General features: G+C 42.0%; 1 protein-coding gene across 1 annotated transcript; it reads left to right on the forward strand.

The window, feature by feature from the left end:
• Positions 1-137: 137 nt before the first annotated feature.
• CD83 (CD83 molecule) lies at positions 138-12,627 on the forward strand. The gene is made up of 5 exons (XM_009073039.1): positions 138-180; positions 297-427; positions 10,353-10,569; positions 10,683-10,786; positions 12,469-12,627. Exons 1-5 carry the CDS (start codon positions 138-140, stop codon positions 12,625-12,627), a joined length of 654 nt encoding a protein of 217 aa, XP_009071287.1.
• Positions 12,628-21,785: the final 9,158 nt, after the last annotated feature.

The following is a 21,785-nucleotide window of genomic DNA, read 5'->3' on the forward strand; positions in this document are numbered from 1 at the left end:
TCTAGATAGGTCTGGGGGATTCCCCAGTCTGCCTTCAGAAATACCACTCCAGAAGCAGTAGCAGTTTCACTCTGCTCTCAGAGTCCATCCTGCAAGGAGGCACTGTTGCTGCTCTGTCATTTGAAGCCGTAAAAGCCATGTCTTTGGTAGTCTACACTCTGCTCATCATCCTGTGCCATGGTAAGTGGTTTTTATTCTGGTCTTTCACATTTATTTTGTGAGGATATGCTTTGAGAAAACAGGAAGGATTATGTAAGCAATCTCTTTAAAAAGTGATGTGTACCTGTGCTTTGCAGTTTGGCGCTTGATCCATGGGACTTCAGTGGCGGTCTCAGACGTTGCTGTAAGGTGTGCTGAAGAAGCGCTGCTGCCCTGTAAAGTTCTTCAGAACTCCTCAATTGTCTACCAGACAGTGTCTTGGTACAAAGTAAGAAAAAAGCCTAAGTTATGTGAGCAGCCTGCTTTGCTTTCCTACCTGATACTGGCTTGTCTTGTACAAAACGGGTTGTTTTCTGTAGAGGCATCCTCCTGTCAGTGCAGCAGACATGAGGCAGCACTGCAAGCATTTGAGTTGATCGTGGAGAATAGGTGCTGTCCATGCCATTGTAGACAGATTATGAGAATGTGATTCCCTGAATTGCTATTGGTCTGCTTTTCTGTCTAACTATTGCTGGCTTCTGTGGATCAGACTTTAGGTGATGCCCCGTGTGCAGCCTGCCAAATACTACTCCAAAGAGGAGTCTTTCAACGTTTTTCTTCAGGGCAAAAAATAGTGTTTAAGCCTTGCAACATCAGTGGTTAATCCCCCATCCTCCCTGCCTGCACAGGAGCTGGTTGTTTTGCAATAGAAGAACTAAAAAAGCACTTGCTATTCTTTAGGAAGTTTTGACTAGTGGGGTGGGCATAAAGACAGTTAAGAATTCTGAGTTATCTCTTTGCAATCACGAAGTAAAAATCAGATCTTGACTACTCTGATTCAGAATTCCCATCCCCAGATCAGAAGAGCCTTGCTGACCACCTATTTGCAGGAGGGGATAGAGGGATCAATCAGCTAATGAGCAGAAAAGTCCTGCTCAGCATTTTCAGGATGAAGTTTTTTATAGATAGAGAGGTAGAATTGCCCAGGGATAGAAGAAGTGGCTGTTGACATGATGTATGGCAACATATATTTTCATCTCAATGGATAGTTTCAGCTTATGCTCTGAGCCTAATTAATGGGAAAAAAATGAAGCTTTTGTTCTCCTCCATTCCTGACTCCCAGCCATGCAGTCCTGTTACTTACCACAGGCCAGTCCTGGTGGTCTTCCAGTTGCCTGTAAAGTCTACTCTCTGTTTCTTGTTATAATAGTGGAAAATCAAGCTGTGAATAAAGATTTTGTGGGTTACAGAGTTGAATTACTTTCCCATGTGATGGTAGAGGAATGGAAGGAAAAAAACCCTATTTATGGTGGGTGAAAACTGTTAATTTATCTCTGCCAGAACATAAAACCACAGCCTTGGCTTCTTCAGCAGGTTGGTTAGATACAGTTTTAAATCTATTCCTTACAGTAGACCAACAAACAGTGTTATTAGATAGGGCTTCTGTGGTCAAAATTTGCAATGCATCTGGATTTCATTGCTGGTACAACAATGAGCACCTGCCTACTGATTAGATGACAACTGCACCCCAAAAGAGATGTTTTGAACATTTGGCTACCAAGCCACCAACAAGTGCAGCATCTATAGTCAACTTTTTCCAAAATGCTGAACTAAGCATAGGTGGGAGACAGAGAGAAAAGAATAATGCATTTGGTTGGACTTTACTATGGAAGCTGGGATAGGAGTCAAGTTATGCTTTTTTTGCTTTCTGCCTCAAAAGCTGGATAAGGATCTGTATTTTCTGTCCAGATACATGCTAATTATTTCAGGCTCCATTTTCCCACAGTGTCTAGGAAGGGCAGGGAGCTCACTGAATGCAAACCAACAGTCTGGTGGACCTGGAGGAGTTGAGCAGAAGTGGTAGAGGGTGGGGGGAGAACAAACAGAGAGGTTGACTAGATCCCAGAAAAGTGTCCCTCAAACCAGTGCTGGAAGTCAACAAAAACAGGTTGAAGTGTGTGGACCCTCTGGAAGTATATCCTTCTCAGAGTTCAGTGGCAGCTGGGGAGACCAGGCAGCAAATAGTAGCCTAAAGCCCTGATGAAAAAGTGTAAGGAAATCCTGTAGACCCAATTCTGTGTTGTATGGTAGCTCAAAATGACTGCACGTGCAGGGGAGAGTGATACTTGATGATGCCTTTTGTGCGGGCTCCTCCCTCAGCAGCCCTCACTGGTGTTGGTTCCCTTTGTAGCAATCACATTGTTACAGTCCAGACTGCCACTGCAAGTCCCCTGCCCTGTCCCTACAAATTTGTTTCCCTCCATGGTCTGCACTCCTTGCTCTTCCTGCATCACCTGTTTTGCTCAGGAAAAGACTTTTTCCAGTGTCCAGCATGACAGGATCTCACAATTTTTTTCTCTGTTGACACAAGAAAGTAACAAAAATCTAGCTATTGTCAGCTCTTGACACCATCCTCAGGGGCTGATGGCACCAACCATGGTACTGAATTCTTCTAGTTACTCATCCCAGGAGAGAGGTGGGAAGCGGGGACAGACAGTTGGTGACAGTCATATAAGGAAAAGCAGAGCACCAAATCTAAAAAGCCTGACTCTCTGTAGGAAAAAGCAGTTTAGGCTCAGTGTTTTGCGCTGAAGAAGCAATAGTTCTAGTTCTGGGTCTAGCTAAATAGGCAAGAGCTTCCCTCTCCACACTTTGGCTCAATGCCGCTCTCCCCACCCAACACTGCAAAAGGAGGGTGGGGAATAGTGGAGTGTGACTGTGCTACCCAATGTAGGTAATTAATCTGTTATTTAAAAAACAGCTACTGAAGGATTAATCAATAAACACCACATATACCCCCAAAGGGCTAATTAAAAGGTAATTCCAACAAATGGTATGAAATTTCAGGCTGTAAAGTTCAAGCAGCTGTTAGGCAAAATCTTTTGTATGAGGTCACTTTGAACTGTGAAGTAAATGCAAGCAATTAACCTTTGCTTCTGCTGCTTTAAAAAAAAAAAAGATGGCAGCAACGTTATGGTGCTGCATGTGCAGCTGTTTGCACAGGGTGATTGTTCCATGAACAAACCCCTCCTTCCGCTGGCACCTTTGTGTGCCCAGACCAATTAAGGGGCACTTTTAAACAGCTTGTTACAGTCTGAAAAAAAAAAACCCCAAACCAACTTGCTTTTTCATTTCTGTATGGAGAAATAATTGTTTAAAGGAGTGAATATTGTGGTGTAAAAATCCATCTGGATGTGAAAAAGAAGGTTTGCATTCAACAGTTCCTTCACTTTTGCTAATGTCTCATACTGCAAGAAAAGCATGGATGTGTTTGACCTGTCATGCTCCCAGGATCATTGGAGCTAATAATTCTCATGCAGAAGTCACTTGTGCAAGTAGTTCTTTGCAGAATCAGGACCACAGTCAGTCAGCTCACAAAATGATTTTTACTCAGAAATGTATGAAGTGGACCAGCCAAACACACCGGGGGGAAGGCAGTTCACCAAGTCCTCTTCCAGCCTCATTCAGCTCTCAGCCTGTTCACTATGTGGCCATGAAAAAGAGAATTCATAATTATGATAACCTTAAAATGTGGTACGTTTTTAGGATTGCTTGGCAACCTACATGCCATAAAACCATATATAAGCAGTGTGGAAGTTTGCTCACTGAGAACTGAAAACTAGGTCATTTTTGCATAAGCACCCAGGCACTGGGAATTGTCTATGGAAATACTAGTTTGAATCTCTATGGCCCACCTACGAGACAAGAATCTGGGTAATGAAACTTTACTTACTTTTCTGCCTCTTAGGGTTGTTGAAAACAGTTTCTCTTTGTGCAGCACATTGAGAATGAGAACCACTTCATAAAACCTTGTAATTATCACTTTATATCCAGTTTGAAAACCCAGTTTAAACATGCACAAATGAAGTCCCAGTGGATATTTCACTATTTTGTTCATGTGATAGCCAGAAAAGTCTTAATCTAAAACAAATCTTGAGGAAAAGGAAAGAAGGCTGTGCTTCAGTGGAATGAAATCTGTTAACTTTTTAACACTTCCATGAAAAATATAAAGTTGTAGCAGAATTAGAGGGGAAAGTAATATTACAAAAGAAGAATAAACATAATAGAAATTTAATATTAATTGCACCTTTCTTCAAAGGAAACTACTTTTGCTAAATGTGCATAGCTGTGATCTATTAGGATCTCTAGGTAAATAGCTGCTAAATTACTTCAGTCTCATTTCTAGCATACCCCAAATAACACAGTCAGATGCTCCTTAGACATCTATTCAGCCCCAAATAGCTTTATCACATTGATGATTTAGACAGAAAGGGAGCAGTGAAAATGATTTCATGACCAAAACAATTCTTCTGCCTGACATGAGCTAGCGCTGGGTGCCCTTAGCTAAAAAAACCCAACTAACTAACCCAAAGAACAAAGAAGCTGTGAGATTAACTCAGAGGGCTTTTCCAGCTGGCTCATGTGTCACATGCAGTTCCTTCGCTGTTGTTTTTGGGGTTGGGTTTTGGATTTTCTTTGTGGTTCCCCCTCCCCCGCCCCCAGCACACTCAGAGTTCACTCGCATGTGCCCACAATTTATGCCTATTTTTTTTTCAAATTTAACTTTGGTATCTCTACATGACACTGTATAGGAACCATATGGATGCACCTTCAGCACTAATCGAATGTGAAAGTGTTTTGTGCTGAAAAATACACCTATTAAGTGGTTTCAGCTCAGTTGTGATTCATTATACGTTGGCTATTGGGCATTGCCAGAATTCTCTATATTTTGATTTGGAAAATAGGTTCCTTCTGCTTTATATAGTTTTTAGCTCTCTATAGCAGTCAGAAGTTTCAACTTGGCCATTATGCCTGGTGTAATATTAAACAAAGCCATTTTTACAATCATCCCACCCTCAGAAGAAAATAATTTGATGTTAATATGTTCCACCTTTAAACTGACATAAGTTTTGGACCTGAACCATTTTGTTTGAAATAAAAATTTGCTTTTATGGGAAAAGTGGATTATATTGGCACTTTGATTTACCTGAGAGCCAACGTACCACCTTAGTGTGAGAAAACTTTGATGAGAAAAGGTGTTTAATGAGAGCAGAGAACATGAGTTAACAATTGCTTGCTCTCACATGTTCATGAGAAAATTAAGTTTTAATTGATTAGTTGGGTGTAACTGCCACAGCATGGGTGAATTGCCTTTGTTTAGTGGCATTCCTATGTAACACTGTAGTAGTTTTCAAAACTGCAGGTAAAACCTGGCCAGCTAGGACTGAGAAAAGTGTTCCTCCACCTTCTACTACCCTGTTTTTAATTCTTTGATAAAAGAAATATTTGAAGGCCTGATTATTCTACCCATTTCTCATAATTCACCCAAACAGGGAACAGAAATATATCAGCTCAGTGGTATTTTCAATCAAACATCCCATTTTAATATGCACTATATCACCATCACTGTTTTTATCAAAAAGCTCCAGGCTAGGAGAAACTTAATAGGAAACAGTCAATTGACTAGAGAATATATGTTGGAAAATCACATGCTCTTTAAACCAAGTATTTCCAAGCTTTTTGCAACTAGAATATCCTCCAATTAAACTACCTAGAGCTGGTTCCTTATGGCTATGTCTAGTGGCTTGTTGAATATCTCCAAGGATGGAGACTCCTCAGCCTCTCTGGGCAGCCCATTCCAGTGTTCAATGACCTCCACAGTCAAAAATATTTTTCTTCTGTTTAAATGGAACTTCCTGAATTTCAGTTTGTGCCCATTGCCTCTTGGCTTGTCTCTGAAGGCCACTGAGAAGTGTCTGGCTTTAGTTTCTGTATCTCCCTGGCAATGAGGTTGAATCAATATTGATAAGATGACCCTGAGCTTGTTCTCCAGGCTGAACAATCTCTTCCACCCTCTGCTCATGTGTCAGCTGCTCCAAGACATTAATCATCTTTGTGGCCCTTTGCTGGACTCTCTCCAGTATATCCATGTCTCACTTGCATGGGAGAGCTCAGCACTGAACCCAACACTCCAGGGTGTGTTTCAGCAGGGACTGAGCAGAGGGGAAGGATCACCTCACTTCAGCATCTGCTGAAGATGTTCTGCCAAGTGCAGTCCAGGAGGCTATCAACCATTTTTGTCACAAGGGCTCATTATGGCTTGTAGTCAGCTTGGTGTTCACTGGGACACCAGGGCCTTTCCAGCAAGTTGTCCCCAGCCTGTTCTGGTGCCTGGGGTTATTATTTCACAGGGACAGGACTTGGCATTTCCGTTTGCTGAACTTCACAAGGTTCTTGTCAGCCCATTTGTCTAGCCTGGCAAGGTCCCTCTGGATGGCAGCATGAATCTCTGGTGTATCAGCCACTGCTCTCAGCTTTGTGTCACCTACAACTAGCTGAGCTCCATCCCAGTGTCCAGGTCCTTGATAATGGTGTTGAACAGTATCAGCCCCTGGGGGCAGCATTTCTTCTCTTTGCTATGGAGGTAATGGAAAACAACAGACTTCTGTTGTTTGCTGTTTTTTTTTTCCCAGCTGATTTCTGAATCTCTGTCACAGACATTTCTGCGGGCCAATATATATGTGACAACAAACACAACCCCACATTTCTTTTGCTGTTTAATTTTCATAGTGGGTAGTTTTATGCAGATAGGCAGAATGATGCTGCCAGCCTGCAGGTCCCTCTTTCCCAGCAAAATTCTTGCTTCAGTAACCTCCGACAGACAGCATGGCAACGAGGCCCTTTTTATGCAAATAGATTTGGTAGCATTTCTACCTTTCCCCACACAGGTCATCATTTGCTTTTTGAATTTTGGTAAAGCCATTAACAGGAAACATGAGAGCAGGAACACCTCATCTGCATTTTCTCCTCCATTTGGAGGTGAGGAGCAGGGGAAGCTGGCATGCTGCAGCTTGCTCACCAGCAAGGTATAAGGGAAACGAAACAGAAATGAAGCATGAGTGGAAAATATAGTTCACTTATTAAAGAAGAGGATGGTCCCTACACAAGTGGATTGCTGTCACTGACAGCGCTCACTTCAATCCCTCTAAGCTTGCGTGGAATTAATTAGGTAAAACCCCCAGCATTTACCTTGGGCTGTGGTATCACCTGGAGGACACTTGGCATGAATTAGAGCTGGTTTATCATAGGAGCTTGAGCTGCAAAATGATCTGTCTAGTGAGAGTCTGCCAAGTAATTCACAGGAGGTGGCAAACAAAGTGGCATTTTTGTAATTTTAATTAGGTTTGCAGGGAAGAGAGGTTAGCTTGAATAGGGCAAGAGGCAGAACAATGACCTTACTGAACATCTCATGGACTTCCTTTTATACAGCTGGGATATGGGGATACGCTCTGCAAATTTGCTCAGATGTTTCCTTGCTGCTTAGAGAATTTTAAAAGGGAGGAGGTGCTATTTTTTAAAATAAGGTAACAGGAGATAAGATTGCACTGGAAAAAGGCTTGGTTCAGGCATCAGAGAAGGGGTTGCTGTGACCTCTGAGTAGGGATGGATGCGCTGCCTGTAGAGGCTGGAAAAATGCCACCAGATGTCTCTGCAGCCTAAAAAATGTTTGGATGCTGCTGGGCACACAGCACCCCCATGGACTGCCTTGCCTGCCTTTGCCCTCCAGTAAAGGGGAGATTTAATGGAAAAAGAAAGTCATGCAAACCCCAAATTAAACCCACAGATAGGACCCCTTTCTCCTCGTCCCCAAATGCCAGGTTCGCAACCTCCATCCAGGTCACCACTGTTTTTTCCACAAGTGAGGGAGCCAGATTAGGCCACAAGTAACTTTTTCTTCTGTTTTGGGGAAAGGCATGTTGTTAGTGCAGCTTTATGGACACTGACTGACTGGCTTGTCTCCAAGGTCACCGTCTGAGCACCTTGAAAGGCTTTGGAGGCAACAATCAATCCTATCCCTCACTGTTCCCATGAAAAAGGAAAGTTAAATCATTTACCCCAAATCTCACTGGGAATAAGCGCATGGTCAGGCATAGGATGCATGGACTTAATTGACTTCTCCCTTTTACAGGCAATGCAGATTGCAATTGCATACAGAAAGATCAAAGTGTTTTCTTATTCCCAGATCTCAGCCACAAGAATCACAGCACCATTTACCAACCAAGACAGCAATTATTTATGCTACCAGTGAATTAATAAGAAAAAAACCAAAACCAACTCAAACCAAAAAAACCCAAGCAAAACTAATTTTCTCTGTGCAGCTCAGACCTCCTATCTGCAATTTAGGGCAATGCAAAGGGCAGTCAGGCTGGTTCTCTTTATTGCCCTGTGGGCAGTTTTAAATTTCACTGAGGAAGGGGGTGGTAAGGGATGGGAGAGTGGCAAAAATTAGATCTGAGAGAGGTCAACTATATCCACTTAACTGCTATTGACCCAGTTGTAACCAGAGCTGAGCCCAGCCTGGGTATTGGAATTCCTCTGGCCACATCTCTGACAATGTGTAGGGCCTGAAAATACCTAAATCCCTGTAGCACAGTGAAGTCCCTACAGCCCCCAAACCACCATACATACTGCTTTTCTTGTAGCTGCTCGAGGCTGAATATAATAAGAAGGAGAAGCTGGGGTATATTTACTGGGGGATTAAGAGGAAGAAGGTACTTTCTTCCCTCTTGCTGGGTAAAGTATGGAAAGCCCCAGGGAATTACTGTTCAGTGTTTCAGTTGATGCACTAAAAAACCCAGAACCCTTCTGAGAAAGAATCTTTATAATTATTACAATCTCGTGCTTTAGTCTCATTCCTCAGTTCCTGAGAAGTTCCCCAACTTGCAGCTTGTTTTGCACCATTTTAGGACTGCAAAAATAGCAAAGTATAATGGAGCATCAGGCCCATATTTCTTTCCAGACTCCCTAGTGTGCTTTCCTCATACAAACACATGAAAGGGAAACCAGATACTCCTAGCCTCAGTATGAGAAAATTGTGTTAATTTTAATAACTTGCAGTGTAACTGTTATACCCTGATGCAGTAGCAATACTGATAGAAAGTAAGCACCAACATATGACCCAAAAATGTGTCTATTAAAATAAAATAATAACAATAAAAAAGCCTTGGCTTACATTAGTTAAAGGTTTGGCTGAAATGCTGAGCCTTGGACTTATGAGCTGGCTCTAGCTCTGCTGGTCCACAGAAACACTGAATTCATTACTTGGGAAACCTTCATGGAGGGCACGCTGCCTTGAATCCCAGCGAGTAACTTCGATGAATAAGAATGGACATGGGCTAATTCAAACCCTTCTCCCATCTTTCAAATCAACTTAGTGATTTCTCTCTTCTTTGTGGTTCCCAGCCAATTGTCATTTTCAGTGCATCCTATCACCCTGCAGTATAAACTGTTCTGGGAATACACTTCATTCCTCCAGCAGCCTCTCAGCAATGCCAAGGAATGTAGCTCTTCTGGTTACAATTAAGAAATTCAACATACAAATGCTCCCCAAGTGCACCAGAACCTGCTTGTGACCTTCACGCAACTGAATCTGAAGGAGTCAAAGCAATTTTTTGTTCTTTGGTTCCAATAAAGAATGGAAGGGATGGAAAGGGAGTGGGGAGGGGGAAATCCTCATTCCTCCAGAGAGGGACCATGGTTTCAGGGGTCAGCTGCTCATGAACTGGCATGGGGAAGTGCAGTTTCCAAGGCTGCACTCCCACAAGAGACTGCGGGCTGTGGGGCCCCTGGGAGGATGCCAGCCTGTGTTGGCAGAGCAATCACACTGTGGCATGCCTGCTGGGTGAGCAGGTATAATTCCCACCACTGCATGGCAGAAATTGTGTTAGCAGGGCGAGCACAGGCAGTGGTGGAACCTAGTTGCCTGCTACCATGCTCTCCTGGGGACTTCTGGTCCCCAGAGCCACCACTAAGCAGCTGGGTAGGGCTGCCTCTTGCTGCCTCTGCTTCATCCCCATGGACCATCTCTCTCTGAACTCTTCTAGGGCATCTGTGTAGGCGCATTGAGAGCGAACTGTACCACTACCTTTTACCATATTGCACCTTTACCAGGTTTGTGTCCAGGTGAGGCAGCTTAAGAAGTTATTGCAGAATAGATCTAAAGTGCCTATCTATAAATATCCAGTCCATTTAAGCAAAATCCCATACACTTGTGGATTATGAGCATGAACATATAAAATGCTTTTGAGGTTGTGCCCCCGTTGCCTCCCTCAGTCTTTGCATTTTCAGCCATAAGCTGGCTTTAAAGCTGTCTTTCCCCTAAAACTGAGGATGACACTGTTGCCCAAGGAGAGAAATATATTTCTGTTTTCCAGATGGCTGGAGACGGTGAAGGAATAGCATGGGAAGTCCTTGATGTAGAATCTCATGATCCGAAAGAACTTGGGGGGTCCTTGGAGCTCTCCAACGACACCTCCTTTTCACTGAGGATCAAAAATGTGACCAGCCGAAACAGTGGGACATATAAGTGCAATTTGAGAGAATGGAGTGGAGAACGCAATCTGAGCAGCACAGTCACATTAAAAGTAACAGGTACAGTAGAGAGCCTTGACTGTTCCATACTCCACATGGCATTTCATGAAGGTAACAGTTTAAAGATATCTTACAAACACCAGAACAATATAACACCTTGCTTTACATTTTAGGGTGCCCTGGAAGAGGAGAAGAAAAATTCAAAAAATACAAAGCTGAGCTTTTCATGCTGACTTGCCTTGGGATATTTTACTTGCTGCTCATCTTCTTTACCTGTGTAAGTAATTTCCTTTCTCATTAGCAAAGCAACAAAACCAACTAAAACAAACCCACTCATTTTCTCTGCTAGCACTGCTTTAGTGAAGCTGGTGTTAGTGCTTAATTTATGATCAAACTCAGGTGCATGAGGAACATGGGAGGGAATTCCAAAGAGACAGTATATTTCACTGTATCCTGATCTAATTCTGCTTCCAGTTACTCTGAGCACAAGCTACTCATCAGTTTAGGGGCACAGCAACAGCTCTTCTGGTTTGGTACCTAGGAACGGCATTTGTCTGACACAGAGTCACATGCCCCTGGGATCTCTTCCCCACCTATGGCATTGCTCTGTGTAGTGGCATGATGGACATGTTCAAGTCCATCTGTTTTTTGCCTCAGTTTCCACACCTGTAAATTGGTGGCAACCCCATTTCAGATGAGCATTTTTGTGAAGTTCTATCTTTTTTGTTAAACAGACATTTTAGGATACATGGGAAAGAACCTTCTTGGGGGTTTTATCCATACCTTTAATGATGGCTGGTAGTTCTGGGAAAGGAGGGGAGAGGAGGTACCTTGGAAGCTCACTCCACAGAAACAACACTATGCTTCATCTGCGGCAGCAGTGAAGTCAACCCCTTGTGCAAAGGTCAGGGTGAGCCTTGGGTGTTGGTACAGTACATCACTGTCTGCATTTGTAATTAAAACCAAAACAAAACCAATCCTAGCATTTTGGGAGATCAGATTTAACTTTTGCTGCCTATTTCATATTTGCCTTCTTGTTTTGCTCCTCAGCAGATGAATCATAACTGTTGATTGGAGAATATCTAATTAGCTGCAGCTAAATGTAGCTTTCCATGTATCTTCAGGGAGCAATTAAATTTATGCCTGTCTTTTTTAGATTGACAATACTGCCAGTAATATGTGCTGTTCAGACTAAAGTTTGACAAGATAAATCTTGTAGGAATTTGTTAGAATGGAAGTATGAAAGCAAGGATATCACTCAAAGGTGACAGATGCCCCTGTTCTTCTCAGTGTCCAGAAATCTCTCCATCCCTTACATAAAAAAGTCCCAGTTTTGGTGGTGCAGTAATAAAAAACAGAGCCATGTAGTGAAGATAATCATTCTGGTAGAATTACATGTATCTTTCTCTTGGCTGAGGTCCAGTCTCAGGTATCAACCAGGACCAGCTTTCATCAAAATTTAATATTGCCCTGATCTCACAAGTGTACTTCATTATTTAAAATGCCTGTTAAGTTCTTACAGGTTGCCTTGTCCTCTTGTTTAGTGGAGATTGTGCCTTATCTCCAATAAACTCAACAGCAACATTCAGTTTAGAACTGGTTGGCAGGACTGGGGCTTTACTTTGACAACTTGATGAAAATATTTCAGGCACTGGCTTGCACTGAAGGCAGGTGGAAGCACACTTGCAAGAGCTTGATGCAAGGCCTGTTCAGATGCAAATGTGAATAAATATAAATTTCCTTTTGTGACTAAGGCTTTAGTCTTATTAAAGTTCATTGATTTAGCAAGAAACATCAGCTTTTCTTTGTACTGCGTGCTTATGGTGACAAACAAATGGAAATGGTGTAATGAGCTATAGTTAGAAAGGAGAAAAAGCAAAACTTTCAAAGTTTTTTTTTTAAAATTTCATTTCATAGGAATTCTCAGTTTTAAGCTTTTCTTTGTTTTTTCTCTTTTAGACATGTCTAAGAAAAGAGAGTATGTCTCCCAATTACCAAAAAACCAGGCCAGATATGAAACACATGCTCACCCTCATCAATGTACATGAAATGACAACTTTCCAGGATTTTAACACTGACAGCACTTCCAAAAATAAGCTTACTTCGAGTTCTGTCTAACTGATGTTGCTGACATTGTGGGTTCATCAGTAAACACAAGCTGGATGGCTGAGTGGTATGGAAAGGAAATAAATGATAATATATGGCCTCTTCAGAACAGCCTGAAAGAATATGTAACTTGCCAGTGATCTGCTTGCCCTGGACAAGCTTTCAACAAGCACTGTTAAGCACTCCAGTAACTTCTGTGAGATAGGCAACCAAGAAATACCTTACAGCTATACAATGTGTTACAATGCTCTTATGAAGTTGGTATCAACTTTATTTCACGTGGCTGTGAAACCCTCTTTTTCTGAGAAAGAACATGCTTCTAATATGAAGACCAAGTTATAGGGAGGCCACAGCAGCACAAAGCTGGGAGATTAAGTTCTTCACTGAACTGATCGCTCTCACCTTTCCAAAGCACAACAGGTGCTGTAGTATGAAAAGATAAGTGTGTGGAGCCATCTCTGCTCTGAGCATGATTCTGGATGGAGTTCCTTGACTGCAAATGGGATGTAACTTACTGTGTGATGTTCAAGTAAGCTGAAGAGCTAACTTGTCAAGCAACATCCACTTTTAAATCTTAGAGTGACAGATAGGCTGAAATATAAGACAGGAGAAGATGTTGTCAGAATATTTCTGGACTGAGATGAACTTCCTATCTCTGCAGGAGAAATAGGGACTCATTTCCCAGAGGCAGCTCTAGATAGGTTAATCCATAGGAAGCTTCAATGAGACTGTTAACTTTAAATGAGAATGAAGAAGCTTGTGATATTAAGGACATGTAAAGATGACTTATTTTGTTGTTTACAAAACATGAAGCCAGATGTATGCAACACTGATGTCGGTCAAGTTACACCAGTGATGACTCGAGCCATGGCTTGGAAGAAATGAACTGTCCATGTCTTTGAGGTGTGGTAAGTTAGCTGTGAGATATAGGAATGGATGATGGAGTATATGAGCACCTGCTTTTGGTGCTGACAGCGTGTGTGTATGTGAAACAAGGACATGATAAAAGCTGAAATCAGGTGCACAATAAAAGGCAGAGAGGATTTGTCCTCTTGAACCCGAGAACACAAGAGAGATTCTGGAGTCTGAAATCAAAGAACCTCCCTTTATTGGATTGGTGATGCAGAAAGTAAGGAAAAGGAGTCCAGAGTGGCTGTGTTTATGCCATGATGTCGGAATTTGAATCCAGATGTGACAATTTGCATGCTCTTAAGAACACAGTCTTAAAAAATACTTCAAGATATACACTGCAACATTAGGATTTTTAATGCAGTTTGGAATTCCAGGCTGTTGACAAGGAGGCTCTTTCTATAATCCTTTGACTAATTTTGAAGTGCTGAATGGAAGAAAGCTGTACATCACTCAGTATCGCATCTGTAAGCAGGGTAGATGTCTACACTGCTGGAGTCGAAGAGGCTCCTGACTACAAGAATGACTTCTTGTTACAAGGGATATGCAATTTACTTGGAACATAGTAAAAGAATGCTACATTTGCTTTTTAATAACTTTTACATGTAAATGTGTGCAGCATACTTGAAATAAAAATTCAGAGGTAACATACCATTTGTTTTTGTGTGTCACATATGGAAAATAAACCCAGAAATGCTCTGTATCAATTGCATTTTATTTTACAACCAACATAATTACATCAAATAAGATAGAGGCCTGATCCAGCCTCTTCTGCAGGGGAGGGCATGTACATGCTTATAATTGGTAAGGCAATGGATAATTTTATGTGTTTCCAAGAACCTAACCCCATTTACATTTTCCTCAAAATTTCACTTTCTGTCCAAAGTACATTATAAAACAGCCGTTCCCTACTGACAAGCAGGTCATTAGGGAAAACACAAGGGTGTTGCAGTCTGCCCACAGTCACTTATACATATGGCCCACCGTCCTGGGTGACCTGTATGTTTAGGTGGCAATAATATGTATAATAACTGACCAAGGATACATCAGGTTTCTCCATTTGGGCACAAAAGCTTAATAACGGACAACCACAGTTTCCTGGTTTGGGTTTTTTTTATTATCTTTAAATATTTTTAGGAGAGCAGATATGAGGAAGGAAGGAAAGAAAAATTCACTTGAAAGAAGTTGGTAATTAATCGGCAGCAAAGGCTCAAACACTTTTAAAATGATTTCTTCAGAAAGATAAATAGAATCAGATCAGATAGGACAGAATGGGAAAAGGGACTTTGTGTAAACAGCTATACCCATTATTTTTTCCCTGAGCCAAACTGGGGAAGACTGGGCCTGAGGCAACAACACTGTGAGTCAAATTTCAGGCTTAGAAGTTTCAGGCTGGTTGATTCTGGGGATTTGCTGTAGGCCCAGCTGTGCAGCAGGAGTGATCATGTTCAAGGCCACTTAACTGCGTTAAATTGTTTAGAAGAAGTAAGCAGAGAGAAAGGCTTATGCCAAGATGCTTCACTGAATCACAAAGCTGGAAAGAAGCAGGCAACTTCCTAAAGTGATGAAGGTGCCTGCATATCTGGGGTGTAAAGGATAGAAATAAACTCTTGTGGCATTGTAGGACAAAAACTAACATTAGCTAGAAGTATTACAAATCAGAACCAGAAAACTGAAGGATATAAGTTCATATACAACAGTGACTCCAGCACTAACAGGAAAAATTTTTTTAAAGAAAATCACGTATTGGCTGAAAATCTTACAGAATGATATACACATGTTTTCCAGCATAGTATCTCAGAAGAGACAGGCCTTTCCTTGCAATGCAGATCCATGGATCTAAGTAACCTGTTTCAAAATTACTGCCTCAGCTAGCCCGGCACACTGGGGATGAGCACATGCACACGTTCTTTACTCTTTAACACTTCGTTATTGAAGGGAATGCATTTCTGGATTGCACAATCTAAAGCCTGTTTTGATTACACAGAATAGTTGCTTTGTTGGACAGAAAAATTTGTTTTATTTTCCACCACTCTTCTTGTGACCATTGCCTCCAGTTTTGTAAGATAATGTAATAGCATATGTGTCTGCTAGAACTGCTTTTCTTAATACTTTCTTACAATGCTTTTTGGAATGAGGAATTCTGTTAATCTTGATAAATCCATGAGGTGGGAAATGCTATAATATTTGATTTATAAATAAAAGCTGGACACCTGGAAATTGGTAAGCTCCTGCAGAAGTCTGGATCTAAATCAGGAAGAGAGATGAGGTTTCCTGACTCTCCTGTGGGTGCCTTAATGACAGGAGCATCTGTGTTAATATTTCTTGTGGGTTTTGTAACATTTTTTGCTGATTTTTTTACCCTGTGACCTGCATTTTTCTATTGTTTTGTCCAAAGGTGAACCATCTATGTTCAAAGATAACAATAAGCATTATATATAAAGCTACTCACACAGAATGAGTTTGTATGCCTGTGATTAAGGCATATACAGGGAAGCACTGCATCACATGGGGAAATTACCCCAAAGAGAAATTGCAAGAGTCACACACCAGAGCTAAATGAATATCCAAAATGGCAATGAGGATAAGGTAAAGGACATAATCCACAAAATGCTGAGTGTATGAATTATAGCCCTTAGCTAAGCCTGATTTGTGTGCTAGCACTTACACAGCAGATAACCCAGGCTGCTAGTGACCTTGACAGCATTGCAACAGTAATATTTTCTGTAAAGGCTGAACAGTTTTCAACCTGTTTCTACTGAGTGGGAGCTACAAACAAGCTTGTATTCAACAGCATGGACCAAAGTAATCCTCAGTATGTGCCCGTGAATGATACAAGCAGAGTATGGCTCTTCGGGCACACCGAATACCTCCCTCCCTTCTTTCTCTTGCCCTTGACAAGACCCCTTTGGAGAGCATAAAGAGCTTTTCCCTGGAGCACGCGTCCCCTTTCTCTCTCCTCTGACAGCGGGGCCGAGCAGCAATGCAGCACAGAGGAATGTGGTTCCAAGTCCATTGAGCAGCCACAGGTGGCCTTCTCAACCAATACATCTGCCCTTTGGGAGCTGCAATTGATTTTCTTCCTGTCTGCATGTGAAGACAATGCTTCTACACTATGTTGCAGCTACATAGATAGGTAAATTGTAAGTGCCTTCCCCACAGCTCCTTTTTAAGTAAATATCAGCAAAACCGTAATTCTTAGTCATTTGTGGAACAAACCGCTTGGAGAGATTAAAGAGTTACAAATAAAAGCAATACCAAACTTTGTGGCTGATGGTCTGTTCTCTCTTCACTTTGCTGCCAAGACCTGTGTTTGCAGTACTCTGCTTTTTGCTGGCTACAGCTGATATTACTTCTGCATCAAGCTGTGAGAAGAGTGCTCTTAACTCTCTAGAGCAGTGACGTAAATCCTGAAAAATCCACCAAGGGAATGGGCGGTGGCAAGACTGACAGTTCACTGCAAGGAGTGGTGGGTCCTTTGAAGGCTTCATCTTATGTCCAAGCCATGTGAGTCTTCCCACCCTCTTGCTATGCCCCTGTGGCTGAGTTGCAAGTACATCTGTTACACTGCAAATGGACAGCCTGGGCTCACTCTAAGCGTTTGCTCTGTTACAAGACAGACAGCACAACCAGTGTGAAAAAAAAGCAACACACAAACCCACAAACCAACCCTGTGGACAGATTGGAGGCAAGGGGCAACAACTGAGAGAAGTCCAAGGGGGAACATGGCTTGCATGAGCCCAGCTCAAACATGATCTTTGCTCCCTGCAGTCTTTCAGCTGCTTCTGTGAGGGTAGGAAGAAAAAGCCTGTAGTGTCTGGGGTTTCTTGTGTGTTTTAAAAAATATTTGCACTGTCAGTTTCCCTATCTATAAATGGGAACAAATAGGTTCAAGTGTGGCCTTGCATTAGAGGCAGGGAAACAGACAATATTTACAACTTCTTGTCTACTTGAAGCTGAAAGGAACTTTTTGCCCAAGTTGCCCTTCAGGGGAGACAACAGGAGGCTTGAGCTGCCAAACACTAATGTTAAGAGATAAAGGCCCTGCTGACAAGAGAAACTGGATTAATCAGAACTGGGAAGAAGTAAAATTCAGGCGTCTCTGCAAATGCTGGGGTCTAGACCAAGCACCTGTAACACAAATGTGTGACAGTTCCCACCCACTCCCTTTTGCTATTTTCATCCCATCTGAATTCCAGCTCTGCCAATTTACTCTCACATCTGTTCTCAGACTAGGTATCAACACCAATTTAATCACATTCCTTCCATCTACTGAGCTGGAAGTATAGGGTTATGTACAAGCCAGGAGAAATTAACCCCTTCCCTTCATTAGCACGAACTAGCATGCCTCTCTTATAGTGTGGCTGTTGGTGTCTGGATGGGCAGCAGGCTTGACAGGGCTGTGTCAGCTCCCCAAATGGAGAGTGTGCTGAGCACATTACTGTCAAAATAGTCTTGCAGATGTATACTGATTATAGGAGGTCTAAAAGGTCAGCAGCATCTGGGACTCTGGACCCCCAAAACTGGCCCCAAGGCAGTTCAGGCTAGGGGTGCTAGTCCTGTGAGGAGAGGTTGAGGAACTGGGACTTGCTGAGCTTGGAGAAGAGATGGGTTTAGGGAGACCTAAAAGCAGTCTCCCCAGTACCTATGAGGAAGTTATCGAGAAGACAGAGTCATGTTTTTCACAGTGATGCATGGTGGGAAGGTGAAAGTCAATGAGCATAAATTTAACAAGAGTAGTTCAGACAGGACTATCACTTTCCCTGTGAGGACAGCCCAGCAGTGGAACAGGTTGTGGAGTCTCCATCCTTAAAGGTTTTCAAGACCTAACTGGACAAAGACTTCAGCAACTTTGTCTGATCACATAGCTTACCCTACTTCGAGCAGGAGGTTGGACTAGAGATTTCCTGAGGCCCCTTCCCACCTCAGTTATCCTATGAATCTCCACTTGAGATGGTCAGAGAAAAATGATTTATGACTACTCTTCAAGATGTTAATCATACTATGAATGGACCACTCCAAAACATCTACCCTCTGCCAGTAATGACCAGAAGTATTTCACACAAAGTTTGTAGACTAAAGTGTGAAAAGTAGCTGCAGGATAAAAGAAAAACAAACTATGGACAATTTGTGCCTCAAAAATAAGAATGCAAGTCAAAAAGGCAATAACTTGATTTTTTAAACTTTTCCTGTTTACTCAAGGACAAACACACAGGGATATATGGGACACTATCAGAGACATTTTTCTGTGTTCTGGCTTTTTTCAATACGAAATATTTCTGATGGTGGCCCTTGCAGAAATTCGTAGTCTCCAACACATCTTGTACTTGAATTTTGGAAGTGTTCATAATATGTGACATTTAATAAAGACAGTTTTCATCTGCATCTCATCCCTGGATCTCAGAACTATACGACAGCAACAGGCAAGTGACTGCACATGGGCTCAAGGAGCCAAGTACATGGGCTTATCATTTTTGGGGGGCTGTGCAGCACTCAGCCACACCAGGTTTTATATGTGGATTGAAAAAGGCGAAATACATCCCTAACCTGTGGCACACTGTTGCAGAAGAGCCACCCTCCTGTTTACAAGGCAAAGAGATACATCTCACACTAGGATGCTCTACACAGACTTTGTCCTTGCAGACATCATGTCTTGGGAACTTCTGCATTATGGGGCAGTTCAGCAGAATGGCCACTGCTGAGGGAACTGCAAATCTGCTTTCCTGGCTGGAGGAGGCAGCTCCCCCTTCTCCATACTGTCTTACATAGCTCCTATCCTTGGGCTTGCAATGGTGCCCTGAACTCGCTAAAAATTGTGATCCCAGATCAGATGCTTTTTGCTAGGATGCAAAACACTGGTCCTGAGGATATATCCTTCAGCTAAGCTCCTCTAAACATACATTTTGCAGGACCTAAGTTACTCAAAACCTCTTTATTGCTGTCTTATTTTCTAGGGATAGTAGCAGGAAGCCTATGTTAAGGACTATAAAGTGCTCAGGATAAACAGATAACCTGTGTGGGACTTTTTGGAGGCCACCTGGTACTCAAGCAGAAATGAGAGATTTTGTATATTCTCTATAGCTCTTTTGCTAAGTGCATAGAGCAGTATCTAAAGGCAAATCAGGTTGCCAGGCCCTCTGTCCTACTTACTACACAAATACAGTCAAGTGGATTAAGATCCAGGCTATTGTCACTGACTCACTGCTTTTTACTTAAAAGAGGGACTACTTAAAGTGCTACTTCCCTTAGGAAAAAAAAAATCCCCTCCCCTATGCAATTCCCCCCAAACCCCACCCATCATCAGTAAAATAAGACAAGCAACACTCTTACAGCTCCTAAACAACCAAATTTGGCAAAGTTTGCAAAGGCCCTAGAATAAGAGATTCTTCCCTCAGTTCATGCTTCTTGTCACCAAAGCAGGTGTCAAATCTCCTGGGTCTGTCTTCACACAGCTTCTTTCCATTTCACTCCATCTTAACAGCTGTAAGTGTCTCTGGTAAATTGTGCTAGTACATTTCCATTAACATTAGCAAAAGGAGAAAAAAGCCAACTCGGCTGACAACAACTGTCGGTGTATGAAGATTAATCTTTATATAGCATGCAGAACGTGGATCTGTTCTACATCCTTCAGAACAGCCCGTACTTTGTTTCTACTCCTTCTTAACAATGGCGTACTTAAAAAAAATTAAAATAAAAATCACTGTATTTGAGCATTAATAGTTCACACTGCTATTCTTTCAGGCTTCACAATTCATGCTGTAGTTGGCAAACTATTTCTCTTTCTGCTAGCAGCACAGGAGACAAAATGGAGTTACTCCAGATTCCTAGGAAAGAAAAATAGAGCTGTGTTCCACTTTGAAGAAAGTTATCCAGGTTATTTAACTTATATTTTGTTGCACAGAAAGAGTTAAAAAGCAATGCATAACCAAATGCTGTTGTAGGCCTACCCTGACATAAACACAATGGCATGGCAAGTGTTAAAGCTTTGTGTATGGTAAATTAGGGCTTTGAAAAACATCTCAGTTGGGAGCAATTTTGGAAATTTTAGAAACATGAATTACTGACTTTTTTCCTCCTCCCTCCTTCAAATGGTCTTTGAGGATTGGTTGCTTTAGAGAAAAAAATTAAAATAAAGCGTTGACACTTGACATACTCAATCCATCCATAAACGTAAACATGCTTGAACTGTAGTTGAGTTTTCCTTTTACTAAAGAGCATGTGGAAGCAATTACCTGAATGTAGATGTGATAAAGAATGGATGAAATGCAAACCAAATGATGCCTTATTACTTAATATAAAGAGACTGTTCTGTGAGATCAAAGTTGTGCAGCACAAAATGTAATGGGCTTCACTGGAGAGAGAGGCTTCAGAGATTTGTTTAAAACATGGATTCATTTTGATGAAATGCTAAGTAGACAAAATTAGGGTAAGTTTAAAGAGTTTCCCAGAACCTGACCTATGATCTTCAATAACATCTTTATTCTCCTCCCACCTTTTGCTGATCTGTGCCATTCCCAGATGCTGTGAGGGTAGCAATGAGAAACTTCCCTGCCTTCATTGCGGCTGGGAATGAGAACTCTATCCCAAGACAGAAAGAAATGTCACCATCAGCACCCCCTGCGGACATGGGAAAGACCTTCTCTGTATATTTGCATCGACCCCTTGCACTGTAGCCTCCCAGTGCCTCAGCCATCACTCCATGCCCAGCTGCTACCTCGGCACGTATTTGTCCTTTGAGTCAATATGATCAGGAAAGGCAGTGAAACAACCTCTCCCAGGGTCAAAAAAACTGAAGCAGAACAGTAACCTTGAGTGTAATTTCCAAACACTTTCCTACTACAGGCCATTTAAGAAAATACAATTCCTATCAAGAGCCTGCTTTGTACTCCACCACCTTCTCTTGTCTTAGCTTTACTTCTCTAACACTTTATAGCAGTTTGTATTTTCAAGAAGCTGCATGCAACAGACAAGGAGAAGGTATGTTGGGAAAGTGGGGTAGTGTAGTGGTTTCTGCGAAACTCCACAACAACATCTGAACTTGTTCTTACCTTGCCTCATCTTGTCTTCCCTCCTACATCCCCCTACCCTCCTCCTTCCCATGAGCTGCTGCTTATTGCCTTTGCCCAAATGTTATTTCTGATCATGTAGATTTGGCCATCATCTTTGTCAGAAGTTTGTAGGATGGCTGAATGATTGACAGTGCTGGGTCCCACTACAACATAAATCAATGAGAAACAAAGTTAAGTACCCAAGTCGTGTGT

This window comes from Acanthisitta chloris, unplaced genomic scaffold (assembly GCF_000695815.1).
Source record: "Acanthisitta chloris isolate BGI_N310 unplaced genomic scaffold, ASM69581v1 scaffold8154, whole genome shotgun sequence".
In the NCBI taxonomy this organism is placed as follows: domain Eukaryota; kingdom Metazoa; phylum Chordata; class Aves; order Passeriformes; family Acanthisittidae; genus Acanthisitta; species Acanthisitta chloris.

Bases quoted from the DNA above. Each gene is read 5' to 3' on its own strand.
- CD83 (XM_009073039.1), top strand. From the start codon at position 138: ATGTCTTTGGTAGTCTACACTCTGCTCATCATCCTGTGCCATG. The intron at 10,570-10,682 runs GTACAGTAGAGA...TTTACATTTTAG, and splicing joins AGTCACATTAAAAGTAACAG to GGTGCCCTGGAAGAGGAGAA. The intron at 10,787-12,468 runs GTAAGTAATTTC...TTTCTCTTTTAG, and splicing joins TGCTCATCTTCTTTACCTGT to ACATGTCTAAGAAAAGAGAG.